Below are 24,838 nucleotides of genomic sequence, written 5' to 3'. Positions count from 1 at the left end.
AGAAAAATAATGGAGAATAAAAATTTGGAGGATAAAATAGAGAAAGATCAAGAACCACTTCCTCCTTCTGCTGTTGCTGCTGATGCTGGTGTTGCAGCTGGGAGTCGATCATCATCCTAGAGGGAAGTCGGAAGACCACTTGTACTACTTCAACTAAGCAAATGACTGTCCAACAGTCCTTTGCAAGGAAGATGAAATATGACAGCAGTCATCCTGTTGCAATGCGAATAACTGAGGCCTTGACAGCTATGTTGGTGTTAGACGTGCGTCCTGTATCTGCCATTAGTGCAGTGGGACTGCAGTGCCAACCCTAGATGGGCCAAGTGTTTGTGCCGCACACTTGTGTCGCTTAGCTTAGCCATAGAGCTACCTCATTGCACGTCTTTTACTTCTTTCACTTCTTTACATGATGTGCTGTTTGGGGACTAGGTTTTTTTAAGTGCCATCCTGCCGCACACTTGTGTCGCTTAGCTTAGTCATACAGCTACCTCATTGCACCTCTTTTACTTCTTTCCATGATGTGCTGTTTGGGGACTAGTTTTTTTTAAGTGCCATCCTGTCTGCCACTGCAGTGCCACTCCTAGATGGGCCAGGTGTTTGTGCCGCAAACTTGTGTCGCTTAGCTTAGTCATACAGCTACCTCATTGCACCTCTTTTTCTTCTTTGCATCATGTGCTGTTTGGAACCAGAACCAAAACACAAAATACGAAAAGTGACCGCCGCACATCTCTAACGGGATGTAGTCATGTGACTGGTAGTCGGGATACCGCTGGTTACTATACCAACGCCAGAATTCAGAGTGCTGGACAGCCTGAAAGTTGGCATGCCGAATAACAGGGACTATTCCCATTCGTGGCTGTCCACGACACCCATAGAGTGGGTACTTGTGGCGAACACAGCGAGCTACCCACAAGGGGCTTTGTTGCGCTCACCTCCCTCCCGCTGGCATTCTGGAGACTGGGATCCCGGGGTCGGTATGGTGACCTCCGGGATCCTAAATGCCGGTCTCCCAATACCAACCCGTTAATATATCTGCCCCATTGTTTCCTCTTCCTACTGTATATATGTTCATTCAGATTATAGAGTAATAGAGTGCTACACTATAACAGTTCTGAAATATCTATGAAGTAAAATGCATTGTGATGAATACAGCGCCATGGCTAATGAGTGAGAAGACAATCTGTAAGACCGTGTGAGTTCTCAGATTGCTGTGAGTTGTATAACGCAGTGTATTATTTCTAGAGATGTGCGGCGGGCACTTTTCGTGTTTTGTGTTTTGGTTCTGGTTCCATGCTCGTGTTTTGAATCTGGATTGGATTGGTTTTGCCAAAACCACCCTTTCGTGTTTTGGTTTTGGATCTTAATGATTTTTGAAAAAAACAAAAACAGCTAAAATCACAGAATTTGGGGGTAACCTCAAAAACATTCATTTCCACTCATTTCCAGTCTATTCTGAACATCTCACAATATTGTTTTTAGGCCAAAAGGTTGCACTGAGGTGGCTGTATGACTAAGCTAAGTGACACAAGTGTGCTGCACAAACACCTTGCCCATCTAGGAGTGGCACTGCAGTGGCAGACAGGATGGCAGATTTAAAAAATAGGTCCCAAACAGCACATGATGCAAAGAGGAAAAAAAGAGGTGGAATTAGGTAGCTTTATGACTAAGCTAAGCGACACAAATGTGCGGCACAAACACCTGGCCCATCTAGGAGTGGCACTGCAGTTGCAGACAGTATGGCACTTAAAAAACCTAGTCCGCAAACAGCACTTGATGCAAAGAAAAAAAGAGGTGCACCAAAGTCGCTGTATGACTAAGCTAAGTGACAGAAGTGTGCAGCACAAACACTTGGCCCATCTAGGGTTGGCACTGCAGCCCACTGCACTAATGGCGGATACCAGGCGCACGTCTAACACCAACATACATTAGCTGTCAAGGCTTCAGTTACCCGCTTTGCAACAGGATGACTGCTGTCATATTTCATCTTCCTCGAAAAGGACTGTTGGACAGTCATTTGCTTTGTTGAAGTAGTACAAGTGGTCTTCCAACTTCCCTCTGGGATGACGATCGACTCCCAGCATCAACAACAGCAGCAGCAACAGCAGCAGTAGTAGGAGGAAGTGGTTCTTGATCTTTCCCTATTTTATCCTCAATTTTTGTTCTCCATTATTTTTCTGGAGTTACATAACAAAATGCAGCAAAGGACAGCGTACCTATACACCACACAGGGCAAACCCTGTAAAAATTATTTAGATTAAATATTAATAACCCCTTTATTTGGAGTAAATAATATGCAGCACAGTACAGAACCACTGAATTTATATGGCAGCACCACTGGACTGGACTTATACGGCAGTACCACTGGACTGGATTTATATGCCAGTACCACTGGACTTATAAGGCAGTATCACTGGACATATACGGCAGTATCACTGGACATATACGGCAGTATTACTGGATTTATACAGCAGTATCACTGTACTGGATTTATACGGCTGTACCACTGGACATATACGGCAGTATCACTGGACTTATACGGCAGTATCACTGGACTTATACGGCAGTATCACTGGACTTATACGGCAGTATCACTGGACTTATACGGCAGTATCACTGGACTTATACGGCAGTATCACTGGACTTATACGGCAGTATCACTGGACTTATACGGCAGTATCACTGGACTTATACGGCAGTATCACTGGACTGGATTTATATGCCAGTACCACTGGATTTATACGGCAGTATTACTGCACATATACAGCAGTATCACTGGACATATATGGCAGTATCGCAGTATCACTGGACTTATACGGCAGTATCACTGGTCTGGATTTATATGCCAGTACCACTGGATTTATACGGCAGTATTACTGCACATATACAGCAGTATCACTGGACATATACAGCAGTATCACTGGACTGGATTTATACGCCAGTACCACTGGATTTATACGGCAGTACCACTGGACATATACGGCAGTATCACTGGACTGGATTTATACGGCAGTACCTCTGGACATATACGGCAGTATCACATGATTTACATAGCTGTATCACTGGACTTATACGGCAGTATAACTGGACTGGATTTATACGCAGGTACCACTGGATTTATACAGCAGTACCACTGGACATATACGCCAGTATGACTGGATTTATACGGCAGCGCCACTGGACATATATGGCAGTATCACTGGACATATACGGCAGTATCACTGGACATATACGGCAGTATCACTGGACTGGATTTATATGGCAGTATCACTGGACATATACGGCAGTATCACTGGACATATACGGCAGTACCACTGGACATATACGGCAGTACCACTGGACATATACGGCAGTACCACTGGACATATACGGCAGCAGAGGGACACCACCACTGGACTGATGCAGCACAACTCAGCACCACTGGACTGGACTTATACAGCAGCACTGGACATATGCAGCAGAGGACACCACCACTGTGACTGGACTGATGCAGCACAACACACCACCACTGGACTGATGCAGCACAACACAGCAACACTGGACTGGACTTATACAGCTACACTGGACATATGGCAGCAGAGAACACCACCACTGTGACTGGACTGATGCAGCATAAGACTCTACACTGGACTGAGCAGCACAATGCAGCACTGGAATGACAGAGCAGGTTGCCACACCACTTTTTGCCTCGTTCTGGTTTCCGAGTCAGGCGGGAAAACCGGATCCGGGCTTGGATCCGGGCTTGAGTATTGAATCCCAGTAGGGTTCGGTTCTCAGGGAACCGAACCCTCTCATCTCTAATTATTTACTTCAATAAGCTATTCACCAGCAGTATTGCGCCTGCCATTTGTATTTCTTACTGGCTCCTCAGTGTGAATGTAGTGTTGTTATTCACACTCTCCAAGTAGTCCAAAAAGTAAGAAGTAAGTGCTGCATTACCTCCTGTTGTTTCACCAGGAACCTGTCGATAAGATTCCTCTGGTCATTAACATCCAACTGTTTCTTCTGGGTGGTGAAGGTTTCTCTTACGAAGCTGTGCATTTCATTCAAATTGTCAGTAATTGTTTTGAGAAATCCAGGAAACCAGCGCATCACAGATGGAAAGGCGTTGTACAGCTTTACAGAGAGAAAGAGAGAATATAGTTACAAATACATGATATAAATAATAAGTTCCTTGATAGACGGCACTACAAAGTCAGTTGAATAAATCTGTTAATTAATTAAAGTTTACAACGTTTCAGTTTTTTTCATATAATCTATACTGTCCATTATTCCCCTCTGCACATCTTGTGTGGCATTACTGTATCTCCACTGGATTTATCATTTATGTTTTTAACAGTATTGAATTTTTTTTTTTTATATAGTGATTTATGGTTGCCTGTCGATACTCCTTATGAGCAGGCACTGCGAGCCTTTAATTGAGCTGCACAGCCTGATACCTTATGTATGAGGTCCCATACGATTGCCCACACATCTTTTTTATATATTGTTATGTGCCTTTTTCCATTGGTCTGGTTTTGGCTGATTTATACCTTCAGATACTGTATTTGCACACCTTGTAGTTGCTTCATTGCATACCTCCCAACATGACATTCTCCAGGAGGGACAGAATGCTCTGCGTCTGGACTTTTCTCTTAATGTATGATTGCCAGCACCTGTGTTGAACAGGTTGATGGGTAAGAAAGGTGTTTCACCACAGGTGATGGCAATCATACATTAGGAGAAAAGTCCAGGAGCAGAACATTCTGTCCCTCCTGGAGAGGGTCATGTTGGGAGGTATGCCATTGTGCATGCCATGTATGTTATTCTGTATGATATGATGTTTATCTTTTATTCCATTAGTCTATGCATACATTGTTTCTTTTTTACATTGATTCATACGGACAATGTCTCTCTTTTGTATTGCCCCTCTGTAGTTTGTTCATTATGTCTCCTTGGCGACGGTTTACACTACACGCTGCACGCTCTTGTGACGGGTCCTGGGCGTCGGCTGTTGCCTATGACATCACAGGAATCCCGAAGCTGGCGGCGAAGGCAGGACTTTGAGCACATGGGTGGTGAGTAATCAGCTATAAATTGTATGTTTTTTATATGAGCAATTGGTCTTGATAAAAGTGCTCACGCACTGAAACGTTGACTGCATCTGATTGGCTGTGCCTGAATTCTTTATTTATAATACAGTCCCAGAGTGCCATTCGCCATTCATGTAATATACTTCTTCCTTAGAGCGTCACCCGGGCAATCTACAATTGTTGGGGTGAGTGCCGGACATCATCTTCTACATATATATATATATATATATATATATAGTATGCAGAAAGAAATCGGCGGCACTCCAGGACTTGTCAAACAAAAACTGGTGTATTAAAGCATCACAGGATACAATACATGACCGACGTTTCGGGGCCCGTAGCCCCTTCTTCAAGGTGTGACACCTTGAAGAAGGGGCTACGGGCCCCGAAACGTCGGTCATGTATTGTATCCTGTGATGCTTTAATACACCAGTTTTTTGTTTGACAAGTCCTGGAGTGCCGCCGATTTCTTTCTGCATACTATTACTAAAACTCCGGAGGGCACCCAGGCCAATTACATTATGTAATCAGGGAGTGCCGGGCTGCTTTACAGTATATATATATATATATATATATATATATATAATATAAATATAAAATTCCAAAGCAAGGGAGAACTCACCAGCACATTAATTTTAATTAGAACATCAACAAGTAGTAATCCACATCAACGTTTCGGTTTTAACTCAGACCTTTGTCAAAGCTCCCTTGCTTTGGAATTAAATTGGAGTGGGGATATTTCTCCCTCATTGGATGTCACCCCAGCAGTTTGGATGAAAAATGTGAGTGTGGACCCTATCTTTCTCTCCCTTTCTCTCTCTCTCTCCCTCCCTCTCTAACCAATAAAACACTTTATCATTACTATAACCCGTGGTTATCTGTCTGGAAAGTAATTGGCATCCCGGTGCTCAGGATGCTGGTGGGTGGGAGACAGACGCCGGAATCCCAACAACTGTTAGAATACCAACAACAGAATCCCACTGGCTATTATCCCGAATGTAATTATCCTGGGTAGGATAGGGTTAGGCTGTGAGGGTGGGGTTTAGGGTTAGGCTGGGGGAAGGGAGGGTTAGTATGTGTGGATGGAGGGTTAGGCTGTGGGGAGGGAGGGTTAGTATGCGTGGATGGAGGGTTAGGCTGTGGGGAGGGAGGGTTAGTATGCGTGGATGGAGGGTTAGGCTGTGGGGAGGGAGGGTTAGTATGCTTGGATGGAGGGTTAGGCTGTGGGGAGGGAGGGTTAGTATGCGTGGATGGAGGGTTAGGCTGTGGGTAGGGAGGGTTAGTATGCTTGGATGGAGGGTTAGGCTGTGGGGAGGGAGGGTTAGTATGCGTGGATGGAGGGTTAAGTTGTGGGGAGGGAAGGTTAGTATGCGTGGATGGAGGGTTAGGCTGTGGGAAGGGAGGGATAGTATGCGTGGATGGAGGGTTAGGTTGTGGGGAGGGAGGGTTAGTATGCGTGGATGGAGGGTTAGGTTGTGGGGAGGGAGGGTTAGTATGCTTGGATGGAGGGAGAGGCTGTGAGGAGGGAGGGTTAGTATGCGTGGATGGAGGGTTAGGTTGTGGGGAGACAGGGTTAGTATGCTTGGATGGAGGGTTAGGTTGTGGGGAGGGAGGGTTAGTATACTTGGATGGAGGGTTAGGCTGTGGGGAGGGAGGGTTAGTATGCGTGGATGGAGGGTTGGGCTGTGGAGAGGGAGGTTAGTATGCGTGGATGGAGGGTTAGGCTGTGGGGAGGGAGGGTTAGTATGCGTGGATGGAAGGTTAGGTTGTGGGGAGGGAGGGTTAGTATGCGTGGATGGAGGGTTAGGTTGTGGGGAGGGAGGGTTAATATGCTTGGATGGAGGGTTAGGCTGTGGGGAGGGAGGGTTAGTATGCGTGGATGGAGGGTTAGGCTGTGGAGAGGGAGGGTTAGTATGCGTGGATGGAGGGTTAGGTTGTGTGGAGGGAGGGTTAGTATGCGTGGATGGAGGGTTATGTTGTGGGGAGGGAGGGTTAGTATGCGTGGATGGAGGGTTAGGTTGTGGGGAGGGAGGGTTAGTATGCTTGGATGGAGGGTTAGGCTGTGGGGAGGGAGGGTTAGCATGCGTGGATGGAGGGTTAGGCTCTGGGGAGGGAGGGTTAGTATGCGTGGATGGAGCGTTAGGTTGTGGGGAGGGAGGGTTAGGTTTATAATATTTATATTTATATATTTATAATATTTATATAGCACTTTTCTCCTAAAAGGTCTCAAAGGACTTTACAATTGTCTTTACAGCTCAAAATACAAAACAAGCTTTACTTTGGATATAAGTGAAATGATGAGTAAATAAGTCTTTAGACTATTTTTGAAGGATTCTAGAGTGGCGGCTTCTCACACTGTGAAGGGAAGAGAGTTCCATAGAGTCGGAGCCACAAAGTTGAAAGCTCGACCCCCAGATGAATTCCGGGAGATTCTAGGTACGGTTATTAGTCCTTTATCTATAGATCGTAGTATTCGAGTGAACATTCTGATGAAGCCGCTGAACCCGGAGGGAGGCGGGGAAACGCGTCAATTACTCATTCAAACGGATATACCGCTGCCCGGAGGTCTTTACAGCTAAACCATACACTCCAGTAAGATGCGATTGGAATTCTTCACCTTTCTTATATGATCCCTCAGAGATGACTGCGCAATAAAGGGTTGAGAGCACCAGCAGCCGGGAGGACATCTCGGGTGAAATTACCCATGCACAGGAGTGGTGAGACCGCATTATATTAATGTCTGGCCAGACACACTTTCAGTGAGAGCATTGGCTCAATTACAGGTTGCAGCTATTTATAGCACATCTATTTGCACCTGAAGTGAGGAATATACTTTATCATCATCATTCTTTTCACCAAAAATGACTGTTATATAACCTCACAGGATAAACTATTGAGCGCACTATTCAGTCTGAATAACTATCAGATCTATCATATTATATTTTAATTATTCTAGTAGGTATTGCTTAAATATATTGAACAGATAGGAAGCAATTTGTTACAATATATGTTACATTTGGTATATGCATGCATCAATTATTGTAAAAATGTACTGACCGGCCGGTGATATAAATTGCACAGTTTGTTGAATATATATATTTTTATTCATATATGTGTTTTAATAAATAGACTCTTAATAATTCTAATCTATATGCGCTGCAACTTTTCTTTTTTGCTTGTTTGATTTTATCCAATAGGGGTGAGTAGCCCCATGTTGCTGGCAGCATATTGATTGGAAGTGACAGAGCGCCAGATTCAGCATTTTGTTGTTTGGTTGGTTAATAGTCTGCCAGCTGTATTTTGTACAGTGGTGCAATTCTTTTGCTAAGAGAGCAATGTAGAGGGTATTGCAGGTCTTCTGAGGGAATTAAGTGCTTGCTTCTGGCTATGTTCCTCAGATGAAAGAATGAGGATTTGATTGTTGCTGATACCTGATGTTTAAGTGTCAGGCCACCATCCAGGACAACGCCAAGATTCCACACATGTTTAGTGTTTTGTAATTCTGAACCCCCAACCATAAGTCCTGTCAATTGGCTATGCTGTAGTCTTGTCCTGTGACCTATCATCAGGACTTCTGTTTTATCAGGGTTCAGTCTCATCCAACTGGCACTCATACAATCCTGGAGCTATGCTAGGCAGCCATTTAGATTTGTTATTGCATAGGTCTGCAAACTCGGTCCTCATTACCCCACACAGTACATGTTTTGCAGGTAACCCAGCAGGTGCACAGGTGTATTAATTACTCACAGACACATTTTAAAAGGTCCGCAGGTGGAGTTAATTATTTCACCTGTGATTCTGTGAGGAGACCTGCAAAACATGCACTGTGTGGGGTAACGAGGACCGAGTTTGCAGACCTATGTATTATTGGGTTATCAGTACCTGGAGCAAAGGACAGGTACAGTAGTGTATCATCTGCTTAGAGCCAGTTTACAGTAGTACTATGGTGCACAGTTGGGGCCCTTGGATTTGATCTAAAGTCTATTGATATATCTCTGATGTATACCAATACTGTATGTTTTATATTGTACTTCTACTTTGTGGTTCCAGTCACATTTCTCCATACACAGGGTCCAAAATGTCTCCAAGGGAATGTCCTGGATTACAACACTGTTCCTGCTATAATAGATGATATAAATAGGTCCTGTTGTGGTATGTAACACTAAGTACTAAAATAAAGGGTCAATCATTTAGCTCTTTCCTTTCTCCTGTACAGTTAATGCTTCGCTTCCCTCTTTGCCTAACTTAGTTTTGTTTATTTCCTTTTGCTACACTTTGCAAGAAGAAACACTGTATAACATATGTATCAATTATCCTCCTGTTACCAGTTAAGAGTAATGGATATAAAGGATTGACTCACAGTGGAAGATTAATACCTACTGTAGCAGGGAACAAATATTTACAGTCTATGAACTTAACTTTGAAGTTTACAGTTGTGTCCATTTTCCTCCAGTTCAGTTCAGCAATTATATACCCCTCTTCAGATATCCTTCCCTTCTTAATCACTTATTGGCAGATGTGTTAAGCCTGGAGAAGTGATAAAGCAGTGATAAGTGCAAGGTGATAACGCACCAGCCAATCAGCTCCAATATGTAAATTGGCAGTTAGGAGCTGATTGGCTGGTGCATTATCACCTTGCACTTATCACTGCTTTATCACTTCTCCAGGCTTAATACATCTGCCCCATTGGCAGATGTGTTAAACCTGGAGAAGTGATAAAGCAGTGGTAAAGAAATGATAAGTGGAAGGTGATAATGCACCAGCCAATCATTACGGGTTTGAAAAATGACAGTTAGGATCTGATTGGCTGGTGCGTTATCAGCTTCCACTTATCACTACTTTATCACTTCTCCAGGCTTAATACATTTGCCCCTTAGTTGCTTATACAGAATAGTGGGGCAGATGTATTAACCTGGAGAAGGCATAAGGAAGTGATAAACCAGTTATAAATGCAAGGTGATACACGCACCAACCAATCAGCTCCAATATGTAAATTAACAGTTAGGAGCTGATTGGCTGGTGCATGTATCACCTTGAACATATCACTGGTTTATCACTTCCTTATGCCTTTTCCAGGTTAATACATCTGCCCCAATGTTCCTCTTCCTTAGTAGACATCACAGTATCTACAATAAAGTGAGAATGTTTTTGAGACTTTACGGTTCCTTTTAAAACTGCACAATATGAACTCCTGGAAGGGATCTGGTGATGTGACCGGCGCTCGGGATCCCGGCGGTTACCATGCCGACACCAGAATCCTGCACGCTACCCAGCCCGACAGTCGGCATGCTGACTGACAGGGACTATTCCCACTCATGGGTGTCCCCGACACCCATAGAGTGGAAATAGAACCTGTGGCAAGCACAGCAAGCCTGCAAGGGGCTTTGTTGCGCTCATCGCCCACCGGCATTCTGCTGACGGGATCCCAGGGTCGGTATGCTGACCCCGGTCTCCCCAGAGCCGGTCTCACAGCTCCAGCCCTTGTGGAAGGCATGGCAATGCCCCTACAGTGACAGCTAAATATTGTGCTCTGCTGAAATGTCAGACTCTCTGTAATACCTTAGACTGGAATTAAGCATGCATTAAGTAGCTGCAGCTTATAAATCCTGGATCCCTTGCAGAAACGGCTGTGGGTTTACATCTGTAGCAGTGAGGGTGAAGCTTCACTTGATGCCACAAGGCTTGGTCTTAGGTCCTCTGCCTTTCTCTATCTATACCTCATCTCTTGGTAAACTAATCAGCTCTTTTGGATTTCAGTATCATCTGTATGCAGAAGATGCTCAAATCTACCTATCCTCCCCAGATTTGTCACCATCTGAATTGGGCCGTGTCACTGAATGACTGTCTGCTGTTTCATCTTGGATGTCATCTCACCACCTCAAACTTACTATTTCCAAAACAGATTTAACTATATTTCCACCGGCTAATAGTAGTTACCAACCTGATTTCTCTATCACTGTTAAGAACTCAACAATTAATCCTACCCCACAGGAACTGTCCTTTGTTCCCCACATTCAATCTGTCTCAAAATCATGTTACATGCATCTAAAAAACATCCAAAATACGACCATACCTTACACAAGACACTGCTAAAACTCTAATCATTGTTCTCATTATCTCCCGCATTGATTATTGCAATAGTCTCCTAACTAGTCTTCCCAAAACGAGATTCTCATCACTGCAATCCATTCTGAATGCAGCTGCGAGGCTAAACTTCCTCGCTAGACGTTCATTGGCTGCAGATCCACTCTGTCAGTCCCTCCATTGGTTACCGGTATTCTACCGTATGCAATATAAAATACTTTTACTCACACACAAGGCCATTAACCAAACTACACCAACATACATCTCTTCACTTATCTCAAAATATCTCCCAACCTGACCTCTCTGTTCTTCACAAGATCTACGTCTCTCATCCACACTCATTACTTGCTCCCATGCACGATTGCAGGACTTTCTTCGGGCTGCACCCACTCTGTGGAATGCCTTACCACGCACAGTAAGACACTCCCCTAGTCTCCAAACCTTCAAATGTGCCCTGAAAACTCACCTCTTCAGGCAAGCTTATCACATTCCAGGACCGTTCACTCAATCCTCATAAGCTTTGCAATCCGGTGGACAAATATGCAATAGATAGTGCCTATCCTTGTCTATCAATGACTATTTCCCCACAGATTGTAAGCTTGCGAGCAAGGCCTTCCTACCTCTATGACTGTTTGTTATTATCCAGTTTTACTTTATCAATGTGTCCAAATGTAAAGCACAACGGAATTTGCTGCGCTATATAAGAAACTTTTATAAATAAATAAATGTTGCACAGGGGATTGTTGTAGCATCACTGAGCTGGGCCAGGTGGTCTTCAGGTTGACGGCGGCCAGGCTCCCGGCGACCACCATACTGGTGCCGGAATCACGTCCGCCGGCATACAGACATCTTTTCTCCCTCTTGGGGGTCCACGACCCCCCTGGAGGCAGAATGGCTGCAGCGTGGCAAGCGCAGCGAGCCCGCAAGGGGCTCATTTGCGCTCGCCCAGCTGTCGGTATGCCGGCAGTCAGGATTCCGGCGCTGGTCTTCTGGTCGCCGGGACCCCGACCGCCGGCAAACCATACTACACCCAGCTGGGCCATGTCACTACTATTGCTCCTGGAGCCGGCGATGCAGCCTCAGGATATCTGGTGCTAATCATGTACAGCTGCAACCAGAAGCACACTGTTTACAGCGCTGCCCTAACTTTTGCCCTGCTTTGGCTACACTTCCTAGGCTCCTGGCACTGCCTCAATATTTACTGTCTTGCTCTCTTTTTCTCTGGTGGGTGGTGCAGTGGGTGGGAAGGTTAGCTAACGGAGGCATGAGATTAGGGTTAGGCACCAGGGAGAGGGTTAGTCGGAAAAATAGTTACTAGAACATTGCAGCATCAGAGGTCTGACCTGCTGAAAGTGACTGTCACATGGCCGCCAGGACCTGGCAGAAGACTCTGAAGCTATCACTTCCACAGGGAGAAGGTAAGAGACCAGTTTCACCCTGTGGACATTCTCATGTCGAACTGATAACCCTCAAACCTGATGACGATCAACAAGCCATACCGCACCCCTCCAGGCATTGGATGTTTCTATCATGGGTGCAATGTGTGTGGTGCACACGGGCCCCTGGTTCCAGAGGAGGCCCGTACCGCACACACTGCACCCATGTTGTTTTATGCTTACCATTCCGGAGACCTGCGACGGGTGCTACAGCCGCAGCATCAAAAAAAGCACTCCCAAAATGGCCACCGCGCACGCGCAGTAGGGAATTTGTCTCTGGACCATTGCGCGTGCCATTTTTCTGGAGACTTGCACATGAGCAGTAGACTCCCGCATAATGCCGGAGCCTACGGCGCCATGGAGAGGAGGTGCCCACCAGGAGTCTTTACACAGGGCCTCTCCTCTCTTAAAACGCCTGTGCCTCCAGGGGGGGCTTTGTAGCAGTATTAGCATAGTCACAGTTGCGACTGCAGCAAAAGGCACAAGAATACCCATGGCTGCTTCTCTGAATCAGGCTCTAAAAAATATCAAACTATAGCCATTAATTCTGTGAAATAATCACATTTTTTAATTTTTAATATTCAGCAATGAATAGTCTTTTTTTGAACTTTACAGGCAAAACTCAAAACAGGTGGTTACTAAATCCATCTGCCTAATATCAGTACGTCTGACAGCAATAAATACATTGTGTAATATATGAGATGTAGGCGCTTACCATGGCCGTCGGGCTACCAGCTATTTTTAAATTATCATTGACAACTTTCATCAGCCTCAAAAGTTTTGGATCTTCATAATCAAATCGATGGCTCAGTAATATGGACACGATTATGTTTACAACAGCAGCATTTAAAACCTTGGTATTATCAAATGGTTTGCCTGGAATGACAAAAAAAATACAAAGGAAATTAAAGTAGAATAAGATACCAGAGCAAACATTGCAGACCATTATTGTTTTGACCTTAGAAACACTGGTGCGCACTGGCACAAATGTTTTCTCCCTGTATCAAATATCACCCCATTATATAACATGCCCAACACATTGGGCTAAATGGAATAGAGTGCGAGCTGCCGGAGGTGTAGGACTTTGGGCCAAATTCACACCTGATCGCAGCAGCAAAATTGTTCTCTAATGATCAAAACCATGAGGGTCATTCCGAGTTGATTGATTGCTCGCTAGCAACTTTTTGCAGTGCTGCGATCAGGTCAGACCTCGGCAAAACTGCGCATGCAGCGTAATGCGCAGGTGCGTCGTAAGGGTACAAAGTGGGTCGGTGCTGGGCGATGGATTTAACGAAGAATCCTTTCACACAGCCGATCGCAAGGTGATTGACAAAAAGAGGGCGTTTATGGGTGTCAACTGACCGTTTTCTGGGAGTGTTTGGAAAAACGCAGGCATGTCCAAGCATTTGCAGGGCGGTTGTCCGACATCAATTCCGGGCACGAACAAGCTGAAGTGATCGCAAGGGCTGAGTAAGTCAAGACCTACTCAGAAACTGCACAAACTGTTTTTGTACTGATCGGCTGCACACGCGTTCGTACACTTGCAAAGCGAAATTACACTCCCTAATAGGCGGCGACTATCTGATCGCAGTGCTGCAAAAAGTTGCTAGAGAGCGATCAACTCGGAATGAGGGCCCATGTGCAGTGCAGGTGGGGCAGATGTAACATGTGCAGAGAGAGTCAGATTTGGGTGGGGTGTGTTCAAACTAAAATCTAAATTACAGTGTAAAAATAAAGCAGCCAGTATTTACCCTGCACAGAAACAATATAACCCCCCCAAATCTAACTCTCTCTGCACATGTTACATCTGCCCCCCCTGCAGTGCTCATGGTTTTGCCCATTAGAGAACAATTTTGCTGCTGCGATCAACTCTGAATTAGGCCCTTTGATGCGAGTCTGCCCATATTTTCAAAGCAGAATTTAAAAGGCAAAATCAGATTGGTTTTGCTGTGTACAGTAAATGACTGACGCTCCGGCAGCTTGCAGGCTATAACATTTAACCTCTTGTACTCTATTGTCTTTTTAATCTCCACTATACATGCAGTTCACAAGTCATAAATCTTAAAAAAATAAATGTATTTATTTTCTAATAATAATAATAATAATAATAATAATAATTTTATTTATATAGCGCTCTTTCTCCAATAGGACTCAAGGAGCTTAACAGATACATAGCATAATATAGTACAGAAAATAATGAAGTACAGAAAAGCTTTTCATAAAAATACAGAAGCATGTAGATACTAAAGGGGCATTATGGGAATGCTTGAGAAAACAGGAAAGTCTTGAGTCTACTTTTGATGGATTCTATTTTTGGGGCCTCTCGCACTGTGCGGGGAAGTGAGTTCCATAGAGTCGGAGCCGCATGACTAAAAGCTCCACCCCCAGATGAATTACGGGAGATTCTAGGTACTGCTAAAAGTCCTTCATCTACAGATCGCAGTAATCGAGTGGGGCAGTATGGGGACAGTAGCTGCTTCAGGTACCTTGGACCCTGGTCATGTAGTGCTTTGAAACTCAGTAAGCCAATCTTGAAGATGATTCGCCATCTTACAGGCAGCCAGTGAAGGGAGTAGAGTATGGGTGTTATGTGGCTAGAACGGGGCTGGTTGGTTAATAGCCTGGCAGCTGTGTTTTGCACCAGCTGTAAGCGGTGCAATTCTTTTGTTGGGAGACCCAGGTAGAGGACATTACAGTAGTCTATTAGAAGCTTGGTTGAGGCAGGGTCCAGATCACAGGTGGTGGGAAGCAAGATCCGAGCAATTTCAGCAATGTACTTTATATCCACTGTGTTAATCTGGTCCATGAAGGCAGGTGGCTTATATTGGCAGGCTTTGTAGTTTGGCCCTCCTTTGATGACACTGTAGAGATTCCAGCCCGGATTGTGGATATTTTATCTGCAAAGAAGTTTGCAAACTCGTTGCATCTTGCCTGGGAGAGGGGTTCATCAGTCTGCAGGCATGCTGGCTTGCAAAGCATCTCCACTGTGCAGAAAAGTTGAGCTGGCCTATTGTTTGCTGCTGTGATCTCATTTGACAGGAACTTAGATTTCTTACGGGTGGTTGTCGATTGATATTCTTCGTTATCCTTTATTAGTTTTATTTTGTCATCCACTAGGTTAGTCTTCCTCCATCGTCTTTCCAGTCTATGCCCCCTTTACTTGAGCTCACTAACACTGTTGTCGAACCAGGGAGCTCGACGTTGTGGTTTACGAGGTATTATTCGCACAGGGGTGATAATATAAATTGCAGCCATAACATCCCTATTATAATAACGGATTAGGGAACAGGGATCTTCACAGGCACCCAGTATATCGGAGAGATCCAGGTTTGCTGCTAGAGCAGTGATGGCTAACCTTGACACTCCAGCTGTTGTTGAACTACACATCCCAGCATGCCCTGCTACAGTTTTACTATTTGGCCTTTCTAAAACTGATGCAGGGCATGATGGGATGTGTAGTTCAACAACAGCTGGAGTATCAAGGTTAGCCATCACTGTCCTAGAGCCTGGGGAGTCATACCCCTCCTTGGACGATTATTGGTCAACTCCACGGGCAGAGATCTTATTTGAGGGGTTGCAACTGAGAACCAGAGGGAGTAGTGGTCTGACCAGATGACTGGGTTTATTTTTAGGTCAGTGACTTCTAATCCAATCTGAAAGACAAGATCAAGAGTGTGACCACTTTTATGTGTGGCAGAAGGAATGACCTGTGTGAAGCCCAGACCATTCATTGTGCACAGGAGGTCTTGGCCAAGGCGTGAGAGCTCATCATCCACCCATGCATTGAAATTCCCAAGGATGAGCCATCTTTGATGTTCCAGAACCAGGCCAGCAACAGTGTCTGCAATTTCTTGTAGAAATATCTTTCCATCTCCAGGGGGCCGGTAAATGAGAAGTACTCTGAAACCTAATCCTGTCGGGCAGCAATGCACTCGAATGAGTGAGTAATTTCAATAGGGTGGACCCTAAGTTTAAGGTCTTTTTTGAAGCAGATAGCCACCCCTGCGATCCAGTTTTGGATTGTGGATGATAGAGTAGTTTGTTGGGACTGCATCCTCCAATATAGCCAGGTCTCTGTATTACAGGCTAGATCTGCAGATTCAATAAGGTCAGCAATTGTTGCAGTCTTGTTTCTTATAGATCTGGCATTACAAAGGACTGACCTGATTGGATATACCAGAGGGCCTTCAGTTTTCTTTATGTTAGGTGCAGGCGCTCTGGGTATGGGGGTCACAAGCGAGAATTGATAGTTCTGTTCTTCCAAGCACAGTGCTTTCTTTTGGGTATCACTTCTATTTGTTTGTTCTTTGAAGCTGGGGGTGAGCAGGTGGGCAAAAGACTTAGGTGGTTACCGGGGAAAAGATGTTTCCAGCCTGCTCGCTTCCCATGAATGCGCCTGAGTTTTCTTTTTAAAATGCCAAGGGATTGGAAGATAGAAGCCTGTGATGGTGTAATAGGAACTGCGGAACGTGGTGGGCGGAGTGAAAGAATGAAGCTGGAGGAATACGTATACATTGGGTCATCAATGACAGATTACTATAAATATGAGCTGCATATGATGATGAGAGAGGGAGAGAAAGCTGTGTGTGTATATATTTATATTATTTTTTTTCCCCCAATTCGGTATGTGATCCAAAAAGTATAATGGGTTCATGAACAGAGCTATTTGCTATAACCTATTGCTGCTCCAATAATCCAATATGTATATTGGAAACAAGTGATAAATAAAATAACTTTCCTTTTCTGTTGCTGATTTAGTCAATTATTTCGTGACAGAGCAGGCTTGTGGAAAGGTGTTAGAATTCAATTCCTATTGTGTAGGTGTGAAAAGTCTCAGTGTGAGGGGCCTTTGAATTCTGAGATTTCTTGTGGGGGTAGTGATATCCTTTGTCCTGGGGAATGGCTGGGATCCTGCAATTTGAAATGGTGACCCTGCAGCCATTCAGAGCCTGAATATACTGATATTAGTTGATTAATGCAAGAAGTCAGAGTTATTTGTTGCTCAGAGAACAGAGGTGGGTGATGTCTAAATGAGCGGCTGGATGGAGCCAAATATAGGTTGTAGTCCACAGTACCTTGTCTGGGATGTCCAATGCAGAGTACAGTAGATTCCAAACTGAAGGACTTCTCATTGTAGAGTTGCAGAGGATTCAATTTAGTGTGTATTTCAGCACAGGAATGCAATCCGTTGGTTATGATGAGATATCCGCATAGAGTAGTACAAGTTAAAGGTAAGTCCTTGGATATTTATGATGATTTATAGATCAGTTGTGGTGAATTTAAGATGTTTTATGGAGATGATCAGGAGCATGCAAATGGTGAGGCAGCCATTTTGGGCGCCAGCAGAAAATCAGTATTAAATGATTGCCCCTTTAAAACATCAAGCAGAGTCACGGGGAACTCACCAATACCTGCTTCAAAATGCTTCAAAAACATTAAAAATAACAATGTGCAAATTATCTTATTATTTATTGGGGGAATAAGTATTTAAAAAAAAAATTGTGAGTGCCTATTATAGTATAGCTACTCTGTATGTTTAACAAAACTAACATACCATGTTAAGTAACCCCCCTCCATGTTGTTATTTGGCGATGCATTGTAACCGCAAAAATTCCTTGTATATGCAAGTATACCTGGCCAATAAAGCTGATTCTGATTAATAATTAGAGAAGAGCTATTTGCTAATACAGCAGTACTGTGTTTTTGGAAAACGAGGGTAGGTCCCAAATTCAGATGTGAAAAAAAATGCAATTTTCCATATATATCAGATTTAGGGATAAATATAATAGCCTGTGACTTGCAGGTATTGGTGAGTTCCCGGTGACTCTGCTTGATGTTTTAAAGGGGCAATCATTTAATTGGCAAAATCAGGTTGATTTTGCCTTTTAAATGAGTGCCACTTTAAAGAATTGTGTTTTATATATATCTATATATCTATATATCTATATATCTCATCAATACAAGTGTAAAAAAAACAAACAGTCTAATGTTTGATTCCCCCCGACCACCACCACCCACGATAAAAAAAAGCTTTCAGGCCACAGACAAATGCAGGTGACACGGAGAAGCAAGGGTGCGCCTTTGAGGCTGCTAATTTGTTGCAGAATGTTGGGTATAATCGTGGATCTGTAAAGAATTAGGATAATAATGTGTTGGATTTGATAATAAGAATCATATTGATTGTGTCCAAGTAAAGCAGCTTTTCAGGCCTTCATACTAACCTCTGAACCCTGTAAACCTTAGTTGTCCTCATTACAGTACAACTATTGTCCCACTATGTTCTTCAAAATGAGATACACATTTTAAAAGAGATTGATTTCAATTAGGACGGTACTGCACAGCCTCAGGGAGGCAGATGTACAATACCATACAACTAAATGGCAAATGCTGCAGGAGGCATCTGTAGGAAATAGTCACCTCCTGCAAGCATCTGCATTCCGACTATTGTGTATAATGGTCACAGCCATTGGTGGTATCAGTGGTGGGGTTGTAGCACAGTCCAAAGTTCAAATAGGGGAGCCACACCAACTGCCAGTGAGTCAATTTGGGATGACAGTTGGTGGCAGTTGGTGTGACTCCCCTATCTGAACTTTGGACTACGCTGCAGCCCCACCTCTGGAGCCTCCGCTGGTTGCAGCCCTCCTCTAGTCCCCATTACTGAGACTGACTGTTGGAACTGGTCATGCTGAGCGTTGGCAGATCCAGTTTGATCATTGTTGCTTACTGTTCATGGATGTTCAGAAATTTCTGGATTGGGAGGTTAACTACCAGACTCAAGAGAGAGCAGTGATTTTTAGCACAAGCGATTTGCCTCTATTAAAGGATGTAGGGGATATGTTTTGTCAATGCACATTGCCCAACAATTATTCACTTGGGTGTCTATTCATGAAGCAGTGAAAAGAGTGGAGAAGTGAGCCAGTGAAGTTGCCCATGGCAGCCAATCAGCTGCTCTGTACAATTGTATAGTATGCAATTTATAAATGTTACTTCAATACTGATTGGTCGCCATGGGCAACTTCTCCACTGGCTCACTTCTCCACACTTTTCACTGCTTCATGAATAGACACTTAATGTTGCGAATGAATAGACTCTTAATGTACAGATATTTGCGGGGAAAAAGTATGTAAATATGGTTTGATGAACAGTATAGGAAATACATTAATAGCCTATCTGATTGAGTGTTGCATTGACAATGCCATGGTACATACTAAAACATGTTTTAAAACCAATGAACTAAACGCTTGGAATGGGTTTTAAAAGCATCAATAAAATATGTCTCTATAGCAACAAAGCGTAAGGTGCAACAAAGAATTGAACAAGATGAAATGGTCTAATTAAGGCAGTCACTGACCTTGGTAGGAGTTGATCTTTTTCACTAAATATTCACTCTCTTCAGTAATTCTGTTTTCAATGGTTTGCTTGCCCATCCCAAAATCTCGTAGAGTTGAGAGAGTGAACCGTCTCATCACCTTCCAGTTCTCATCATTAGAGAAAATAACTCCTGGGTGGAATCAAGAAATATTTTTAATTATCTCCTATATATTAGCCTAAGTCTGTGACTCTGTGCGTCCCCTCCCTCGGTCCGCCCATCCCCGCCCCGTCTCCGCCCAGTGCCCTGTCTCTCTCCTCCCCGTACACTCCCTGTACGTACCCTGGTGATCCTGCAGCCGGGGAGCGGGTACTGTAAGCCGGACTCGCCGTCACCGCACAGTCCGGAGGAGAATGCCAATGTGCTGCCCCCCCTCCCACAGCATTCACCCCACCCGCGGCGCACGGCCCTCCCTTCACCCGCACCGGCCCGCGGCACCCCGCACCCTCCCACCCGTGGTACCCAAAGCATCCACCCCACCCGCGGCACACACCCCTCACCCAACCACTGCACTCCCGTCCCATCCCCCACCTGCTGCACCCCCCACCCCTCCCCCACCCGCGGCACCCCCGCACCACCCCCATACCCACTTCTCCCCCCCCTGCCCCCCACCGCCCCTCCCCCACCCGCCGCACCCACAGCATCCACCACATCCGCGACGCACGGCCCTCCTTCCACCCACAGCATCCGACACATCAGCCTCCCACCCACGGAACAAGGCTCACGCCCCCCTCCTACCCGCACCACATGGCCCGCGGCACCCTCCCACCCGCGGTAACCACAGCATCCACCCCACCCGCGGCACACACCCCTCACCCAACCACTGCACTCCCGTCCCCACCCCCACCTGATGCACCCCCCACCCCTCCCCCACCCGCGGCACCCACAGCTTCCACCACATCTGCGGCACACGCCCCTCCACCACCCGCAGCACTCCCGCCCCCTCCTGTAGAACCCCCCCTCCCCCTCCCCCACCCGTGGCACCCACCACATCCATCCCCCACCAGTAGCACCCACAACCCAAAAAACCCACCCTCTCTCTCCCCCACCCGCGGTACCCCCCCCTACACCCATCTCCCCCCCCTACACCCACGCACCCTCCACCCCACCCGCGGCACCCCCTTATCCACCCCACCCGCCGAACCCACACCATCCACCACAGCACCTCCCCCCATACCCACCTCTCCTCCTCGCTACACCCACACCCCACCAGCCCCTCCCCCACCCGCAGCATCCACGACATCCGTCCCCCACCCACGGCACACACCCCTCCCCCACCCGTAGCACCCCTGCACCTCCCCCCCCATACCCCGCTCTCCCCACCCACATGCTCCACCCCACCCGGCCCTCTCCCACCCGCGACACCCACAGCATCCACCACATACGCCCCCTCCCACCCACAGCATCCACCACATCCACCCCCCACACACGTCCCTCCAACACCCACGGCACTCCCACCCCCTCCCCCATCCGTATCACCCACACCCGCATCACACCCCTCCCCTGCCCGCAGCGTATCCGGACCCCCGCAGCCGCCACTCCTCCAACCACAGCACCTCCGGCCCCCTCCCCCACCCACACCTTCCCTAGAGCCGGATTAAGGGGGGGTTCCGGGGATACGTATCCCCGGGCTCCCCTTTCCAAAAGGGCCCCCTGCCACACCACAGATCGGATCTCTCTTCCGATCCGATCTGTAGTGCTGTAGAGATGTGACCAGTGTTCCAGGGCACATCAGAGCTCCAGGGTGCAGGGGATCTGCGTCCCCTGCAGAGGACAGCGCCTGTCAGTAAGCGGTGGGTGTCCGGTGCAGGGACCAGGTGTTTCCCTGCACCAGACTGGAAGTGGCGACGGGCAGCGGCGCTTCAAACTTGGCGCCGTTTTGCCAGCCAATCCGAAGCGCTGGCAGCGGGAGTTCAAATCCGGCGCCGTCCGCGAGTAAATCATGGCTCGCGGGGCGCCGGCCTATCAGATTGTCTCGCCGGGTCATTGGCCCCGCCCACGGCATCTGACGTCAGATGCCGGGCGGGAGCAGAAGAAGACGACCGCGCGGAAGAGCGCAGAAGACACCGAGCGAGAGCCGAAGAGGGAGGCCGCGCTGAAGAGCGGTGAACAGCCGGATGGAGGGAGAAGAGCTCCGGTGCCCGCTGAAAAGGCCGGAAGACGCCGTGCTCCTGATGGAAGATGACCCGGACCAGGTGAGGCCTCAGTGAGGTGGTTTCTCACTCACCCCCCCTTTCCTCCCTAGACCGTCAGGGATCGGGCACTAGGCCCGTAGGTACAGTCAGGCCCTCCCGGCCTGTGGGTATGTAGTCGGGCCCTCTCGGCCCGTGGCCATTTATAGTCGGGCCCTCCCGGCCCGAGGGCGCATGGTGGGCATTAGGCCCCATTAATAGGTGCACCCCCCACCCCTCTCTTCAATAGGGACCCCACTGTCTAAAGCACCCCGGGCCCCCCATGGTCTTAATCCGGCTCTGCCTTCCCCCATTCGCGGACCTACCACACCCTCCCCTTCCCCACCCGCAGCACCTCTTGACCACCTATCTACTGGCCTGTGTATGTTCAAAGGCGTGCAGGGGTTAACGGGGCGTAGCCCCAACCGACGGTGTGAAGAGCGCCCGCAGGGCGCGATGAATCACCTAGTTAACTATAATTACTGATAATTGCCAGATCATATACAGTATGTAATACAATCAGAGGCGGAACTACCGGCAGGGCAAGCAGTGCGTTGCACTGGGGCCCGCCTCTGTCCAGGGGCCCAAGCATGTAATGAGTCAAACTGACTCATTACATGCCGCTGTGCGCTGCGGGCAACCGCTGCCCGCAGCGCACAGCCGCCCACAGAGGAGAAGAGCAGCGGCACGGACGGGGGAAGGAGGAGGACGGAGGTGAAGGAGGGAGCCGCAGCAGCGCTTTGTTACTGGTGGAGGCGCTGCTGCTGCTGCCCCTCTGCTTCACTATAGGCTGTCTTCCGAGAACAGCCTATAGTGAAGCAAAGGGGCAGCAGCACAGAGCCTCCACCAATAACACAGCGCTGCTGCGGCTCCCTCCTCCACCTCGTCTACTGCCCGGGAATCGTCAAGCTGCACGAGGAGCCTGAGCCAGCGGAGAGGGTAAGTATGATTCTTCTCTCTCTCTCTCTCTCTCTATTTGTTGGGACTGCCTGCCGCAATGTGTAACAAGGGCACGCTGTCTGCCGCCCTGTGTAACAAGGGCACGCTGTCTGCCGCCCTGTGTAACAAGGGCACGCTGTCTGCCGCCCTGTGTAACAAGGGCACGCTGTCTGCCGCCCTGTGTAACAAGGGCACGCTGTCTGCCGCCCTGTGTAACAAGGGCACGCTGTCTGCCGCCCTGTGTAACAAGGGCACGCTGTCTGCCGCCCTGTGTAACAAGGGCACGCTGTCTGCCGCCCTGTGTAACAAGGGCACGCTGTCTGCCGCCCTGTGTAACAAGGGCACGCTGTCTGCCGCCCTGTGTAACAAGGGCACGCTGTCTGCCGCCCTGTGTAACAAGGGCACGCTGTCTGCCGCCCTGTGTAACAAGGGCACGCTGTCTGCCGCCCTGTGTAACAAGGGCACGCTGTCTGCCGCCCTGTGTAACAAGGGCACGCTGTCTGCCGCCCTGTGTAACAAGGGCACGCTGTCTGCCGCCCTGTGTAACAAGGGCACGCTGTCTGCCGCCCTGTGTAACAAGGGCACGCTGTCTGCCGCCCTGTGTAACAAGGGCACGCTGTCTGCCGCCCTGTGTAACAAGGGCACGCTGTCTGCCGCCCTGTGTAACAAGGGCACGCTGTCTGCCGCCCTGTGTAACAAGGGCACGCTGTCTGCCGCCCTGTGTAACAAGGGCACGCTGTCTGCCGCCCTGTGTAACAAGGGCACGCTGTCTGCCGCCCTGTGTAACAAGGGCACGCTGTCTGCCGCCCTGTGTAACAAGGGCACGCTGTCTGCCGCCCTGTGTAACAAGGGCACGCTGTCTGCCGCCCTGTGTAACAAGGGCACGCTGTCTGCCGCCCTGTGTAACAAGGGCACGCTGTCTGCCGCCCTGTGTAACAAGGGCACGCTGTCTGCCGCCCTGTGTAACAAGGGCACGCTGTCTGCCGCCCTGTGTAACAAGGGCACGCTGTCTGCCGCCCTGTGTAACAAGGGCACGCTGTCTGCCGCCCTGTGTAACAAGGGCACGCTGTCTGCCGCCCTGTGTAACAAGGGCACGCTGTCTGCCGCCCTGTGTAACAAGGGCACGCTGTCTGCCGCCCTGTGTAACAAGGGCACGCTGTCTGCCGCCCTGTGTAACAAGGGCACGCTGTCTGCCGCCCTGTGTAACAAGGGCACGCTGTCTGCCGCCCTGTGTAACAAGGGCACGCTGTCTGCCGCCCTGTGTAACAAGGGCACGCTGTCTGCCGCCCTGTGTAACAAGGGCACGCTGTCTGCCGCCCTGTGTAACAAGGGCACGCTGTCTGCCGCCCTGTGTAACAAGGGCACGCTGTCTGCCGCCCTGTGTAACAAGGGCACGCTGTCTGCCGCCCTGTGTAACAAGGGCACGCTGTCTGCCGCCCTGTGTAACAAGGGCACGCTGTCTGCCGCCCTGTGTAACAAGGGCACGCTGTCTGCCGCCCTGTGTAACAAGGGCACGCTGTCTGCCGCCCTGTGTAACAAGGGCACGCTGTCTGCCGCCCTGTGTAACAAGGGCACGCTGTCTGCCGCCCTGTGTAACAAGGGCACGCTGTCTGCCGCCCTGTGTAACAAGGGCACGCTGTCTGCCGCCCTGTGTAACAAGGGCACGCTGTCTGCCGCCCTGTGTAACAAGGGCACGCTGTCTGCCGCCCTGTGTAACAAGGGCACGCTGTCTGCCGCCCTGTGTAACAAGGGCACGCTGTCTGCCGCCCT

General features: G+C 47.9%; 1 protein-coding gene across 5 annotated transcripts in view; it reads right to left on the bottom strand.

The window, feature by feature from the left end:
* The window catches only part of LOC134908936 (cytochrome P450 2K6-like), a 90,770-nt gene that overhangs the window by 13,113 nt on the left and 52,819 nt on the right, over positions 1-24,838 (bottom strand). For all 5 annotated transcript variants that reach the window (XM_063915199.1, XM_063915195.1, XM_063915197.1 and 2 more), the window contains exons 5-7: positions 19,941-20,090; positions 13,305-13,465; positions 3,937-4,113 (exon numbers count right to left, since the gene is read on the bottom strand). In XM_063915199.1, the coding sequence (XP_063771269.1) occupies positions 3,937-4,113; positions 13,305-13,465; positions 19,941-20,090 (488 nt within the window). The remainder of the gene's footprint in view (positions 1-3,936; positions 4,114-13,304; positions 13,466-19,940; positions 20,091-24,838) is intronic.

The sequence above is a fragment of the Pseudophryne corroboree genome, chromosome 4 (genome assembly GCF_028390025.1).
Source record: "Pseudophryne corroboree isolate aPseCor3 chromosome 4, aPseCor3.hap2, whole genome shotgun sequence".
Taxonomy (NCBI): domain Eukaryota; kingdom Metazoa; phylum Chordata; class Amphibia; order Anura; family Myobatrachidae; genus Pseudophryne; species Pseudophryne corroboree.
Note: the sequence above shows the minus strand (reverse complement) of the source record. Positions and strands in the feature narration are given on the sequence as shown.